At 36.3% G+C, this 16815-nt stretch overlaps 1 protein-coding gene across 1 annotated transcript; it reads left to right on the plus strand.

Annotated features, from left to right (window-relative positions):
* The first annotated feature begins 6262 nt into the window (after window positions 1-6262).
* On the plus strand, window positions 6263-8057 carry LOC130014699 (benzyl alcohol O-benzoyltransferase-like). The gene is made up of 2 exons (XM_050365566.2): window positions 6263-6866; window positions 7027-8057. The coding sequence occupies exons 1-2, from the start codon at window positions 6420-6422 to the stop codon at window positions 7936-7938; spliced, it is 1359 nt and encodes a 452-aa protein (XP_050221523.2). The 5' UTR covers window positions 6263-6419; the 3' UTR covers window positions 7939-8057.
* The last annotated feature ends 8758 nt before the right edge of the window (window positions 8058-16815 follow it).

A 16815-nucleotide genomic window follows, 5' to 3' on the forward strand; every position in this document is an offset into this window, starting at 1 on the left:
TCTGGCTTTTCTTGTTATTTTCTCAATATAATAAGTATAGCATAATCTGCCAATTGATTGCAAACTTTGGGGTAATAGATTCTAAAGGTTACAAAATTTTGCCTGAGTTACAATTTGGTAACTCAACTTTAATTCGTTACAAATGGTTACTGTACAAATAAAAGCCGACTTCTAGTGGTTTTTAAGTGAATTCCAGCCAATTTCAACCAATTCCTTAATGAATTTCGGCCATAAAAAGGCCGAAATCTGGTGATTTCTAAATAACTTGCGGAATGACATGATGAAAAAGGGAGGGGTGACTCGGATTCCAGCTGCCACATAATGGAATTCATTTAGGAACCGCCAGAAGTTTGTTTTTTATTGTATAGTAACTATTTTATAACGAATTAAAGTTGGGTCACCAAATTGCAACTTGAACAAAGTTCAGTAACTTTCAGAATCTATTACCCCAAACTTCGTTACACAACTTATACCATGATTAGCTTTCTAGTTCTAGAAGTATTTTTGAATATTTCTTTTTGCACAAATAGTGATAGTTTTACTGCATTCCAAACTTTAACAAGAAAGAAAACCCATAAGTTAGAGTCAAGGCGCCGGCCACCGCCATAGAAAGCACCGATGAGAAAATACATAAATTCTTGATACGCTTGTTATCGGTCTCCTTTCTAATCATCATTAGCCAAACAAAAGAAGCCTGAAAGCGACAACAACCAAAGATCTAGAGGCGTTGAAGATGAGGGACGGAACGTGATGTTTGTGATTAGATGGAAGAAGAAATAAAATAAGTGTGAGTTGGTGAGGATTGGCAGATTATGCTTTACTGAAATAGCTTACTATTATGAATTATTGAATCAGTGGGGAGGAAGGTTTTTTTAGTACCATCCATATAGAGTACTAGTACATTCACTCTCGCGTTGCTTCGGAATTTTAAAAAGTCAAAAGGTATTTCAAATAAAAAATGCAAAAATAAATTAAAATAATCAAAGCATAATTAAAACTATAATTACTTAATTCATAATCGCCTTTGAAATGCATTCATTACAATAATCAAACATAATAAAAGCATATCCAAAGACAATCATCTAGTTGAGCGGATAAGAAGCTGTGAAGATCAGAAAGCAACAGTATCCTTCTTCGGAAGTTCTAAATTCTTACATATTTATACGTATATATTAATTTCACAGCAAATAACATAAATATTGTATGCATCAAGGACACAATTTATTTATGGAATTTATATATTTGCTTTAATTCAGTAACCATTTTGTAAAAATACTATAATTCGGTGACGTAAAAATAATTAACCCATATAATTATATTTACAAATAAAAGCTAAACTTACATTATACTTCAAATATGTAGTCAACTAATTAACATAATAACATAATTAGAGGTCTAATCCGCCACTGCTTTGTTATTCTCAACAGATACCTAATTAAGTAGCCATAACTCAATGAAAGAGTAACAAAAATATGCCAACGATGACAACAACTAAACAACTTACAAAAGCATTCCTAAAAAAAACAACTTACAAAAGCATAAAAGATAAGTTGAACCCCCTTTTTTCTAAGTAATTTTTAAAATAAATTTAAGAAGCTCCAATTAGTAAAGCATCAACATGAATGTTGTAACAAATCGCAACATTTTAACCTAAAGAGTTAAACACTAATTTTTATAGTGTTTTTTCAGGAGCAGAACTGAAATAGTGTTAGAAGTTGTGGATAGAAATCGTCCACATAAATTGAGACTTTCTCAAAAAGCTATTGGAAGTTGTGGATAGGAAGGCTCCACATAAGTCAAGACTTTAACAAGAAGTTGTAGATAAAAAGCCTCCAAAAATTTCAAGACTTCCTCAAGAAGTTACCTACATATGCAATCACAACTAAATAACGGTGTAGATAACGGTGTTAGGAACAACATGTCTGCCACACTATTTGTTCTCTTAACGACATTATAAGTTACTCCCTCCGGTCCATAATATTTGTCGCATTTGGCCATTTCACATAGATTAAGAAAATAATAAATATGTCTTAATTTGTGTATAGTTTTACTAAATTGTCCATATTAATTACCACTTGTTTTATATTTTATTAGTTCTTTTAACCTTATAAAATATTTATTGCTAGGGATAATTTTGAAAAAATAGCAATTAATGTTTTCTTAAAACTCTAATATGACAAATATTACGGACCAAAAGAAATTTTCAAATGCGACAAATATTATGAACCGCAGGGAGTAGTGTATTGATCCCACGTGACTACTTGTAAAATAAGTAAAAGGCGGAAATGTCCTGGCATTTAAAGGTGACTATATTTGCTTGTAAGGACATAATAGTAAAAATAAATTCAAAAGACTAAAATGCACAGCAGTTTTAGTTGTATGTAGTAACAAAAAAGCAATACTAATGTGGCCAATGGTGAGGGGCATAAAGGAGAAGCAAGAAACACTGTTCAATGTACAGTGTTTTTTGCTTCTCTTTTATAAGTTAGTATATAGATTGTAGTAACAAAAAAGCAATACTAATGTGGCCAATGGTGAGGGGCATAAAGGAGAAGCAAGAAACACTGTTCAATGTATATTGCAATGTTGTTAAAACCGGACCGGACCGGCCGGTCGGACCGGATTAACCGGGAACCGGCTAGCTTTCCGGTCCGGTTAGACACTAAAAATCGAAATACAAAAAATCGGATGAAAATCGGATTAAACCGGAAAAATCCGGTCTAACCAGAAAAACGGACAACTCCGGTTTTCGAAATTTTACTTTTCGCAGGAGGTTTAAAGAAAAGTGGTGGCTGAAAATTAATACCCATGCTGAGTTGGCAAAACCTACCTTTCTAAAGGAATAGAAAAAACAAAAAGCAAAGAGAAAAGCATTAAGAACTGACACTTGTCAGATTTTTCAATTTATAATGTCATGTCATAGTTTTTTATCTTTATAGAAGCTTATTAATGCACTTCAATTTCAATTCAATTAGATTTTATATCAAAAAAAATTGTGTCTTCACTGTCAAACTGTGTAAAAAAAATATATACCCCTTTTCACTTTAAGAGATTATATTAAATCTGAGAATTATAATATTATTTATGATATAGTAAAATTTAATAATTATTTTTATTCAAAATTTTTATTATTTTTTTACTTATGTGTTATATTTTTTAATTAAATAATTAATAATTATCAATATTCAAAAATCCGAGTCAAACCGGTTGAACCGGTCGAACCATGAACCCTCGATGAAGCCGGTTCCCGTTCCGGTCCGGTTTTAAAAACATTGGTATATTGTTTTTTGCTTCCCTTTTATAAGTTAGTATATTGATATGTTAAATATGAATGACATATTTATATTTGTTTAAAATGAAAAAGATGTCAACATGGTATTTTAGAGTATAATTGAAAGTTAAAGGTGATAATGTAAATAAAATTTTAAAAGATTAGGATGAAAATAAATGTAAAAGTGGAGAGTTTTCTCACACAGCCATTATGTTATGTCATATTTACAGTAAGGTAATAAATATTGCGATAAAATATCTTTTAATTATTATTATTTTTATCATTAAATATTTTACATGACTAACACACTATTAGTTTATTACGAGTCACATGGCGCAACAGTTGTTTTCTGTAGTTTTTCATAAAAAATGTGCATTTTCAAAACATTTGGTCGATCAAAATATCAAGCAAGAAAATGAAGAAAATCACACAATTATATGTCCATGGAAAGAGAATGTTCATAGAAATAGATATCGTCAAAGTACTGTTTAATTAGAGCCACACATTTAGCTGGTAAGTGTGGATTATGCTGGGCTGAAGCAAATTAAAGTTCCACCAGCTCAATCCGTGATCAATAATTCGAAAAGAATCCAATCAATATTTGTAACCAAAAAAAATAGGGGAGTGGCTCCTCTTATCGGAAGTTTGTAGCTCCTCAAGTTCCCTCTGCACCATTTGTTTTTTTTTTACTTTTCATTTTTACTTTTTATCTTATTGAATTTCTCTCTCCAGTTACAGTTTGTTTATTTAATTTACCTAATTATTCTAAGATCAATAATTAATTTTTATTTTATTTTAAAATTTTAGAATAATTTAAAAGCCTAATACCTTAAAAAAACTCCAATCTTTTAGCCCTTTTTAATTCTATCATGACGTTGAAAGATCACCAAATTTATCCTGTTTCGAATTTTTGTGTTTCAATTGTATCATGAAACATTAAATTGACGTGTTTTTCATTTGAAAAAGTTCAGAAACATTTTTCATTTCTAGCATATATTAATTATATATATTTAATTTTTTTTAGATTTAATTAAATTAATTAAGAATTTAAATCAATTTTAGTTTGATTATAGGTTTTAGTTAGTTTTTAAGAGTAAAGGATTTATTTGTACTTTTTAAATGGAAATAAATCTTATTTTATTTTTAGATTTAATTAATTGACTGTATCCTTCAATTAAAAAAAATGTCAAAAATTGAAAAGTTGGATAATCAGTTTTTAACGTTAGAGTATGATTAAAAAAGGATTAAAAGATCGGAGAGTTTTAAGACATTAGGCCTAATTAAATTATTACTAACATTCAATTTAAGGTAGTATTAAAGATGCATGAAATTTAATTTGATATTATTTTTAGTGCCAATGAGCTCAATTGTGAGAGTACTACTCCCTCTATTCTAAATTAGTTATCGTTTTAGGGAGATTTTTTTGTTCCATAATACTTGTCACTTTAGAATACCAAAAAAGCATTTATTGCTATTTTTCCACATATATCCCTCATTAATTCATTGAAAGAATACAAAAATACAAATAAAGAGTCATATTAATTAATGTTAACAACTTTCAAGAAGGGCTAATTTAGTAAAAATACTTATAATTTTAAACATATTTATTGATTTCTTAATTTGTGTGAAAATGGCTAAAACGGCAACTATTTCAGAATGGAGGGAGTATTTAATTAGAGCCACATGGAGTAAGTGTAGCCATCGCTGATTTGAAGCAAATTAATGAAGGTTCCACATCTTCAACCCGGGATCAATAATTCGAATTTCGACAAACATCCAATCAATTGCCATCAAAAAATGGACTACCAACAATTTTGACCAATAAGATTAGAAAATAAATAATCGTTAGGCCAAATTATTATACACCCGGCGATAAAATAATTATGGCTTCTCCGATAATTATGGTTACACAATAATTGTACACGTTATTATTAAATATAGTAATATTATTTATTCAAAAAAATATTACTCCCTCCGTCCCACTCTAATTGACAAAATAACTAAATTACAATAATCAATACAAACTAATAAATGACATAGATAGTTACTTCTATACCCCTCTATTGATAATGGAGCTAATTAATACTATTAGTATGTTAGTCAAATTTTCATTAAATATTCACCATTTTTCCATAAAAAGTTTAAATTTAAATGAGGGTAAAGATGGAAAGTTAAAGAAAAAAATTATAGTTAAGTTAGTTTTGTCAATTAGAATAGGACACCAAAAACTCCATATTTTGTCAATTAGAGTGAGACGGAGGGAGTATAATATTGCAAACATATTTGTTGCATGAATTACGCGACACAACTGTTACGTAGTAATTATTATTAATTATAGACATATAATTTTTTTATATCCACAACGTTAATCATTGTATCAAATATGTTTTAAAAATACAATTTAAATATTTTAGTTTGTACTCAACAAAAAAATTAGTTCATAATTTTTTTATATATATAATTGGGGAGGAGAGAATGCTTATGAATATAGATATAATTTGAGAATTTGATATATTTAATTCAATTTATAAAATTAACCTATTAAAATATTCAAATTACATTTTCAAAAAATATTTAATAGAATTGTGGTTATAAAAAATTCCTAGCCTTATGGATAAGTATTAGCTATAGCCATATACTGATATGAGAATACTATTCAACCGGTGATCAGTAATTTGATAGTAACCCAATCAATTGCACATGTAACACGACGGGAAAAAACCAACGAGTTATAGTTCAAATAGTACAAGCATTTGACAGCAATCTGCTATATCGTGGGATCAATTTTTCCCACAAGCGCTCCCCTCCCCCAATTATATAAAAAAAAAACAACAGAAACAAAAATAAATATGAAAACAATTTAAAATATAGAAATGATAATATCTTATTGGCTGCAATCCTTCCTTTTAGAGGCAATGCTACTTTATGGTAAAATCTTTGAATTCATACTACATTTTGATATTTGGAAAAATAGATATGATAGAATTTTCGACCACAATCATTCTACCTCAGCGTTATTTTTCTCAGTTGCATCAAGACGGTGTACATTTATAGGTCTTTTAATTTAAATTTTTTGTACTCTTGTTTGAAGTTTTCTAAAAGTCTTATATTCTAAATAGAATAACCAACACCTAAATATACTTGTGCCATGAAAACACCGGCAAGTTCCATAGTGTTCAAAGTTACCAGGCGTGAACCTGAGCTCATAGCTCCGTCCAAGCCCACACCTCATGAATTTAAGCCATTGTCGGACATTGACGACCAAGAAGGTCTCCGTTTCCATATTCCCGTCATACAAATATATCGTCATGACTCCTCCATGCAAGGAAAGGACCCCGTCAAGGTGATTCGCGAGGCAATCGGTAAAGCACTGGTGTTTTACTATCCATTTGCTGGAAGACTTAGAGAAGGGCCGTACCGCAAGCTTACGGTGGAATGCACCGGTGAAGGAGTGTTGTTTATTGAGGCTGATGCCGATTTTGATTTTGAACACTCCGGCAATGTACTTCAACCTCCGTTTCACTTTTTAGACGAGTTCCTTTTCGACGTACCCGGTTCTAATGGAGTCATAAACTGCCCTTTGCTGCTTATTCAGGTACTTCTTGTTCCTTCTATATTAATTAATTGTTATATGCCTCAAATAATAGTATTTTGATACCAATTAAAGTTCTGATATCAAACTGAAATAAATAATAAAAATTTGCTACCCCCTCAAATGGATTACAAAATTTTTTGTTGTTACAATTATTTGACAGGTGACACGCCTCAAATGTGGCGGTTTCGTTTTTGCCCTCCGACTCAATCACACCATGGCCGATGGCGCTGGTACAGTTCAGTTCATGACAACAATTGCTGAACTAGCCCGCGGAGAACAATCCCCTCGTATCCTCCCGGTATGGGAAAGACAAGTCCTTAGTGCGAGGAATCCCCCAACGACTACATGCATACATAGAGAATATGATGACTTTACCACACCAATTCCATTTCCACTTGATGACTTAGTTCATCAAGCATTCTTTTTCGGGCCCAATGAAATAGCCACTCTTCGAAGCTACGCTCCTCCTCATCTTCGTCAATGCACTAATATGGAAATATTAACAGCTTGTCTTTGGAAGTGTCGAACAACTGCGCTTCAACCGAACCCCATGCTAGAAATTCGAATGATAGTTCTTAATAATGCGCGTAAAAAATTTAATCCCGAGCTAATACCAAAAGGGTACTATGGCAATGGATTTGTGCTTTCAACCGCAGTTTCCACCGCTGGAGAACTCATAAAAAATTCTATAGGATATGCATTAGAATTACTTAGAAAGACTAAAGCTGTAATGACTAGAGAGTACGTGCAATCGACAGCTGATACGCTAGTGATTAAGGGTCGAGCTCTCTTTCCGGTGGAGGGGACATATATAATATCGGATGTGAGGTCTTCAGGATTTAGAGATGTAGATTTTGGATGGGGGAAAGCTATATATGGTGGTCCTGCTAAAGCCATTCCTATTTTGGCAAGCTTTTTCGTAGCCTTTGAGAATCAGAAAGGCGAAAATGGAATTTTAGTGCCACTGTGCTTGCCATCCCAAGTAATGGAAAGGTTTGTGAAAGAGTTGCAGATTATGTTGCAGGGTGCTAACTCAAATGATGGCAAATTGGCGATAAAATCCAGTTTATGAATATGTTGAAATTAAAGGATGCTAAATCATCATTAGTAGAGTCCAGTTTATGAATATGTTGAAATTAAAGGATGCTAATTCATCATTAGTAAAGTCCACTTTATGGATATGTTGAAATTAAATTTCAATTTATGTTTTAACAAAAAAAAATTAAGTTTTATTCCATTCCTTCAATTTGGCATAAAAAAACAAGTTTGTGTTTTATAGAAAAATAATTCACACAGTTAAATTTTATAAGTTTAGAGCATTTTTAAAAAACTCTTTCAAATACAATAAATTGAGAGTTTAATGGACTCTCTATTTCTTTAAATTTAAAATAGAGATTAATGATGGAAAACAGGGTAGAAGCTAACCGGACGGTGGTTGTCCGATTAACTCTCCGATGCTAAAGTCAGTTTAGAGCTTTGAGCAGCGTTTTGAGTATGTGAATGTAATTGTGATTCTAGGCATACCTCGTGCTCCTTTTATAGTAGTCGAATATACCTAGTAGAGTTGTATTAGGCAGGTGAATCCTACTTTGTAGGGATTCGGCCGTATCGTAGATATTCTCCTGATTTGTCGGGATCTACCTTAATCTGATAAGAGTCCTATTTAGGAACGTCTTCCTAAATAGTCTTATCTTCCTAAAGTAGAGCTTATCTTTCCATATGTAGTGTTTGTGTCCGAATAGGACAATATTTCCATACTTAGTCGTTTACCCGAATCCCGGACCTGACGCGCTCTTGGCGGATCATATGGGATTCGGTCTTTATTAGCGTGTTACCGAATCTTAGAGATTCGGTATCTCCTTCATATCTTTCGGTCTTCAGGGGGAGTCCGATGTCGCCTGAGAGTGGATCTCCTGTAACTCGGCTCCATTATACTTACAGTAGGATTCGGTATCCATCATTAGCCCCCCCGCAAACGAGCTGAAGTAGTTTGGCATTTATGCCTTAGTGGATTTTAGCTCTTTTGGAGCTGAGTTCTTTTATACGGGCGAGTCGTTTTGTATTCCGGGCGAGTCGTTCCATATGTTTGTGGGTGACGTTTCTTCTTTAGTAAGATTCTGTGTTGCCACGTGTCGGCATTTAATGATTCAACGGTTAATGATTCAAAAGCGTTTTGTATTTAATCTCTTCGCATTTCTTCTTTTCCCTCTTACTTTGCTTTTCGAATTTACTCTCATTTCTTGTATCTATTTCCTTTTCGTTCTTCGTTTGATTATTTGATTCTTCGTGACTTGTTTTCTCCAGATTTTTCAGGTATGTTTTCTTTCGTCGTTTGGATGTTAATATGGCTTTCTTCTTTGTATATTCTCCATGATTTATATTCTGGAAATTCCTTCTGTACTTGGTGTTCTTCGATGTGTTCTTCAACGTGTTCTTCAATATATTTTTTGTTTGATCCTTATTTTGTGTTTATGTTTGTGATTTCCTGTTCTAGGATGCCTCTTAGTCGAGTGGAAGATGCATGCGCTGCTATGGCTTTTACCCGATCAAAGCTTCGTAGGGATGAAGTATTAGATATCTATTTTAAGTATAGCTTTCCTTTTGATTATAGGGTGATATTACCCAGTGCCGATATGGCTGCGTCCGATTCTCCAGGGTCTTCTTGTAGGGCGGTTCTCTTCGAAGAGCAATTTGCTGCTGGTCTTAGGTTTCCTTTAGATTCATTTTTAGTAGAAGTGTGTAGGGATTTAAAGGTTGCTCTGGGGAAACTTTACCCTGGTACGATTAAAGTAGTGCTCGCCTTTTCGGAGGCATGTAGGCTCCGGGGTTGTGCCCCTTCTCTCAAAGTGTTATATCATTTTGTAGATTTTAGGAAGTGTGATGGTTGCTTCGTTTTCGCCCTTGGCAGGGAAGGGCGGTCTCGTATTTATCTTCCTTGCCTAACCAGTCGTTGGCGAAGGCGTTTCTTTATTGTTTATCATAAATTTGCTTTTCTTCATTTTTCGGACGGTTTTTCTTTTCATCAAGTTCGGAGATGTCCGTCTCCTTTAAGTTTATCCGAGTCAAAACTTGCTTTTGACATATCTTCCTGTAGTATTGTGTCGCGTCCCATTTTAGATGTCTTGGTTAATAGTCATCTTCGGAGTCGATGGTTTCCTTTGGAGGATCCTCCTCGAGGCTTGGCGGATCTTTGCTACTCTTTTGTTCAAGGTATATTAATTTGCTTAAGTTCTTTTTAATGTTTCTTTTGTAGGATGTCTTCTTCTTCTGACGATTTCCTTTCCGGATTTCAAGTAGATTTGGACGTTCCGATGGGTGGTCCTGACGTTCCTATCGCCAACATTATTCCTGGCGACATTGTCGTGGATGGGGCTCCTGTTGATATCCCCCTAGCTCCCGCCGAGATAGCGTTGCCTGAGGTTATTGTTGTAGATGATGATGATGGTGATGACTCGGCTGTTCCAGTAGGTGACGAGGCGGTTCAGTCGCCACTTCCCCCTCTAGCATCATTTGCCGTCTCGGGGGGAGTTGGGGGTGTGGCTTCAGAGGGGCCGGTTGTTGCTGATTCGGGGAAGATTTCTCTAGGTCGAGACCTGGATTCTCCGTCTAGGAAGAGACGTCGAGTTGGCGATGGTTCTCCATCGAGGGAGAGTTTTCCTGGAAACTCTTCTTCCGCTCCAGATTTGGTTCAGTGGGTCGAAGGTCAGGATCCTGCTAGTTTGCTGAATCCTAGAGTGTTGGCGGAATATATTCGAACTTTGGCGATTCCTGATGATGTCACGTGGTTCTGTGGTAGGCCGGGTCAGGAGCTTTCCGATCTGGCTTGTTTTCATGGTTTTTCTGTAAGTGCTTTCTTTCTTGAGTATAATATGTTTTTTTTTTGTATTCAGTTGTTTTCTTATTTGTTTATTTCTGGTGTGTGTAGGCTCTTCAATCTGTTCTGGTATTGAACGACCGCCGACAGTGTGCCGAGGAGGAGGTCGAGCGTCTGTATGCTCTTTTGGCGACTTCCGAGTCTGAAAGGGCGAAATTGAAGGCCTCTTTGGAAGAGCATGATTCCCTTCTGGCGCAGCTCAAGGCGCAGGATGCGATTAATGATCGCCAAGTGAAAGTGATTGAGAAGAAGACTGATGACTTGACTCAAGAGATTGAGGAGCTCATTCGGATCAATTCCCTTGTTGGTGGGGAGAGGGACAGTCTTAGATCGGAGGTTGAAGGTCTTCACATCCGTCTGCTAGATACGAAGGCTTTTTACTCTGCTTTGATAAGCGAGTATCGCCTTGCGATTGGGAAGAAGCTTCTGGAGCAGAATCCTAATATTGATCTTTCTGGAGTTAACGGGTTGGATCCCCAGGCCATCGCCCGTGATCTCCTCGTCAAGATGTCTAAAGACCGCGTCTAGTAGTTTTCCTTTCGATTGTATTTGCTGATGTATTAATTTTGCTTTTGTAATTCACAATTTATGAATATATATTTTCTTCGTGTTTCTTCGAAATGTGCTTTCGCTTTGTACTTGTCTTGCCTTGAGGGTTATTCTAAACCCTGTTCTTGGCGTTGCTTTTTATAGAGTTAATCTAAACTCTTTTTTGTTTTTGTTTTTTGTTTCGAGTTAATCTAAACTCTTTTTTGGCGATTTGCCTTTTCTGAGTTATTTTAAACTCATTTTTAGCCTTTTGTGGCGATTTGCCTGGTTCGGCGATTTTGCTTTGAGTTAATTTGAACTCATTTTCTTGGTCTTTAGCCTTTCGTGGCGATTTGCCTAGTTTGGCGATTTTGCCTTGAGTTAATTTAAACTCGTTTTCTTGGCTTTTAGCTTTTCTTGAATTTGATCTTTAATTTATTTTTTTCTTCTTTCGTCTTTGATTTAGCCATTCGTGGCTGTTCTTGATTTTTATTTCTTTATTGGTTCGTCTGGCTAATCAGATGGTAGCAAAATTGAATTTTTATTGATAAAAAGATGGCATACAAAATATTAAAGATAGATTTGACGCCATCTGGTAAGACGGAAAGTCGTTACCGATGATGGGTCATTTTCCGTTCCTATTCTTCCTTCTTTTCGGTCTTGTTTTCTTGGAGATCCACCACTGACTCGTCATAGCACTTCTTGGCTATTCCTTGGTCTCCTCTCAGCGTCACTACTCCCTTTTCGGTTGGTACTTTCATTGCCAACGCTCTTATGCTGGTTACTGCTGCCGAATCATGGAGGAAAGGCCTTCCTAGGATGGCATTGTATGTCAGTTCCATGTCCACTATGTTAAATAGTGACATGATTTTCTTATTTATTCCTCTTTCTGGGCCGATTATTACTTCCAAGGTGACTGCTCCCAGTGGAGTGATGGAGGGGCCGCCGAGTCCTGATAGCGGAATTGGGACTCGGCGTAGCCTTGACGCTGTTCCTCCCAGCATTTTGTATGCTGCGTTTGTCATCAGGTTTACTGCGCTTCCTTCGTCGATTAGGATCCGCTCCATGTTCCAATTTTCAATGATAGTAGTTACTACCAAAGCATCGTTGTGGGGTGCTTTGACGTGTTCATAGTCTTCTACATCGAAGATCACTGGCGGCATGTGAGTTTCTCGTATGTTCATTACTTCCTTCCTCTGCTTCCTCCTGATCGTGGAGCTGCTATGCCCTCCACCATTAATCATGTGTATGGTTCCCAGAATTTTGGATGGGCGCTCGTCTTCCTTTTCTTTCGGCTTGTCTTCTCTGTTTCTTTTTTCTCCCTTGTCATTGCTCTTCTCTTTTCGGGCCACAAATTTCCTCAGCTCGCCTGTGTCGATCATTCTTTCGATCTCGACCTTCAAGTCCCTGCAGGTATCCGTTTCATGTCCGTAATCGTCGTGAAATTTGCAGAACTTTCTAGTGTCTCTTATCTCTGCTTTCATCTTTGGTGGCCATACCACGTTTTTGACGTTTTTTTTGATCCACATGAGGACATTAGTTCGGCTGGTGTTTAGCGGAGTGAAGTTATTTTCGTCATCTCTGGGATCGTATCTTGATTCATATCTTGTCTGGGGGGCGAATCGTCTGCTTTCTTCGGGTCTTCCTCTCCTGTCATCAGGTTTGGACTTGGTTTTTTCTCTGGATCTCTCTTTCGATTCTTTTCCTTTTGCTTCCTTACCGCGAATCGCCCTTCGCCCTTCGTCTAACTCGAAGTATTTCTGGGCTATGCCCATTAGGTTCGAGAAAGTTGTGGGTTTATTGACTAGCAACTTGTCCACCAGCTTCCCGAATCTCGTCCCTTCTCGCAATGCTTCTGTCGCCATGTCGACGTTCAGGTTATCTATTTTCATAGCTTGCTTGTTGAATCGTTCGATGTAGCTTCGCAGGGTTTCTCCTTCTTCTTGGATGCAGGCTCTCAGGATACTCGTAGTGGTTTTAGCTGGGATGTTCGTGAGATATCTATTAAGGAACTCCGTTGAGAGCGAAGCGAAGCTTTTGATCGAGCCTGGTTTTAACTTGTTATACCATCTCTGGGCCGTGCCCGTGAGTGTGGTGGGAAAAACCCTGCAAAGAATGGCGTCTGATACGCTGAGTAGCCCCATGGTCGCTGTGAACCTAGAAGTATGGTCTCGGGGGTCTCCTTCCCCATTGAAAATTGGAAGGATCGCAACTTCATGCTGTGCGGGATAGTTTCCTCCATGATCTCGGGCGAGAGGGGTGATCCTTTCAGCCTGAGGTCGTCTATATCCAATTCTTCAGATTTTAGTTTTTTGAGCGCTTTGGCGATCTTCTCTTCCAAATCTTCTTCCACCACATATGTGGCTTTGCTTTTTTGGGGTGTCTCTGACGATTCGCCCTCTCCTTCTTGGTGTTTTTTCTTAGTTTGCTCTTTCCCTGCATCTCTTTCTTGTCGCTTACTCTTTGGCGGGGCGTCTTCTTTTTCCTTCTCCCTTCGTTCGTCTCTCTTTGAATTCAGACCGCTCCGGGCGTCCTCCTGGTTGTGCTCATTTCTGGGTGTCTCCGGTGATTCCTCGTTAGATTTGTCTCTGTTCGGACTTTCCTCGTCGCTGGTTCTATTTTCTCGCTGGTTTCTTGCTTCGTTTCTTTCTCCGTTCCCTTTGGTTCGGGGTTCCTTGCTTTTATTGTTTTCTGCCCTTGCCTCTCGTCGGCCTGGGTTTGCATTTTCTGTTCTTTCTCTTCTTCTGGGAGCTGTAGGGCTGAAGTTTTCCCTTAGGATTTTCATAGTTTCTTCGTGTCTGTCGTTTGTTCTTTTGGCTTCGCTAGCCAATCTGTCAAGATTTGCCTGTACAGATTCCAGTATCTTCTTCAGCATTTCGTTGTGTGAGTCTTGTGCTGCTGCGTTTGGTGCTTGTTCTTCAGTGCCTAGGTTGAAAGCAATTGGGATGCTTCCCCTTATTGGATTAGTTTGGTACTGGGGTGTTGAGAAAGAGGGCCCTCCGGTGTTGCTTTTTTCCCCGGAGTTGTGAAGCCCGTCTTCCGTCACGTTGATTATCTCCGGAGTGCTTTTTGGGTCCATTGGTTGTTTGTCTTTCAGGTTTATTCTTTCAGAAGTCATCTTCTTCAATGAGATTTGTTTTTGAGTTCAGAAAAGCTCCTTCTTTTGAAGTTTAGTTAAGCTTTTCCCACAGACGGCGCCAATTGATGGAGTCTGCCTTCTGAACCGGTGAGTGAACCTGCAAAACAGGGTAGAAGCTAACCGGACGGTGGTTGTCCGATTAACTCTCCGATGCTAAAGTCAGTTTAGAGCTTTGAGCAGCGTTTTGAGTATGTGAATGTAATTGTGATTCTAGGCATACCTCGTGCTCCTTTTATAGTAGTCGAATATACCTAGTAGAGTTGTATTAGGCAGGTGAATCCTACTTTGTAGGGATTCGGCCGTATCGTAGATATTCTCCTGATTTGTCGGGATCTACCTTAATCTGATAAGAGTCCTATTTAGGAACGTCTTCCTAAATAGTCTTATCTTCCTAAAGTAGAGCTTATCTTTCCATATGTAGTGTTTGTGTCCGAATAGGACAATATTTCCATACTTAGTCGTTTACCCGAATCCCGGACCTGACGCGCTCTTGGCGGATCATATGGGATTCGGTCTTTATTAGCGTGTTACCGAATCTTAGAGATTCGGTATCTCCTTCATATCTTTCAGTCTTCAGGGGGAGTCCGGTGTCGCCTGAGAGTGGATCTCCTGTAACTCGGCTCCATTATACTTACAGTAGGATTCGGTATCCATCAATTAATAATGACTCGCCACATGTAGAAAGTCATTTTCACAATTGAGAGATAATATTTCAAATTTCAAATAATAAATTTGTTATTTTTGTTTAGAATATAATATTTGTTATTTTTAATATAAAGACTGAATAATTAATTAATTAAAAATAAAAATAAATTTATATTATTAATATTTATTGTTATTTATAAAAATAAACTAAAATAAAAAAATTAATAATAGAGAGTCTACTAAATTAATATTATTAATATTTAATATTTTTATTTACGCCTATAAAAAAATATCTAGCCTTACGAATAAATATTAGTTTTAGCCATATGCTAATACTCCTCTATTTCTTTTTAATTGTTCTTTTTTGAAGTTTTTTTGTTTCAAAATATTTATCTTACAAATTTTAATGACAAGTTCTAATTTCTTTTCATTGTTACCTTTAAGTTTACTTAGTAAAATAGAGACAACATCTATCAACATGTAAATTTTTAGTATATTAATTTAAAATTATTTTATTATTTAATATATGTTTTGTTAAAAATAGACAAATAAAAAAACAGAGAGAGTATGCGAGTACTATTAAATTAGAGCCATGCATTGAGTCAATCAGTAAGTGTAACCACTGTTGAATTGAAGGAAATTAATGTTTCACCAACTAAACCGGTGATCAGTAATTTGATAGACACAATCAATTGCAACCACAAAAAAGAACATGTTACACGACAGAAACAATATTAATATGAAAACAATTTAAAAATATAGAAATGATAAGATTTTATTGGCTGCAATCCTTCCTTTGAATTCATAATTTCATACAATTTGGATATTTGAAAATATAGAAATGATATTCGACCACAGTCATTCTACCTCGGCGTTTTTTTCTCAGTTTCATCAAGGCAGTTTATATTTATAGGTCTTTTAATTTAGATTTTTCATACTCTTGTTTGAATTTTTCTACTTTAAAGTTTTATATATATTCTGTTATATTGGGCTAATAATCACCTATGACACCTCAACTTTAGGGGTACGGGCGCTAAACCCCCTGATGTTTAAAAACGGGCGCTAAACCCCCTAACCTTTGTGTCGGCGCTCACTAAACCCTTTTGGACGAAATATGACCAAAATACCCCTGGCGCCGTTTTTTCAGTCAACTGACATTTTAAAAAAAAATTCTGACACTGTCATATCATCTGACACGTCAGAAATATATCTTAAAAATTTCAAACACCCAAAATACCCCTAACTTAATTTAGAAAAAAAATTAAACCAACCCAATTTAATATAAACCAATCTGTCAACCCAAAAACCGACCCAACCACCACCCCACCAACCGACCCGCCACCCGACCACCGCCGGATAATTTTCCGGTCATCTTCTCCATTTTGAAGATGACCGGAAATTTTCCGGTCATCTTTATCTGTTCCTCTGAGGAACAGATTCGCGATCTGTTCCTCTGAGGAACAGATCGCGACGGTCTGTTCCTCAGACCGCCGTCTGTTCCTCTGAGGAACAGACCCGTTCCTCAGACCCCGGAAAATTTTGGTGACCGAAAAATTTTCCGGTCATCATTCACTCGGAGAAGATGACCGGAAAATTTTCCGGTGGTGGTGGAGTGGCGGCGGTTAGATCAGTGGCGGTTTGGATTTAAATGGGTGGTTGGATTTTGGGTTAGGTTTTTTCATTTTATCAAATATTATATTAAGGGGTGTTTTAGATATTTTCATTTTTTTTGTCTTTTGATGACATGTCATCTGACACTTGGT

Source organism: Mercurialis annua, linkage group LG3, assembly GCF_937616625.2.
Source record: "Mercurialis annua linkage group LG3, ddMerAnnu1.2, whole genome shotgun sequence".
NCBI lineage: Eukaryota > Viridiplantae > Streptophyta > Magnoliopsida > Malpighiales > Euphorbiaceae > Mercurialis > Mercurialis annua.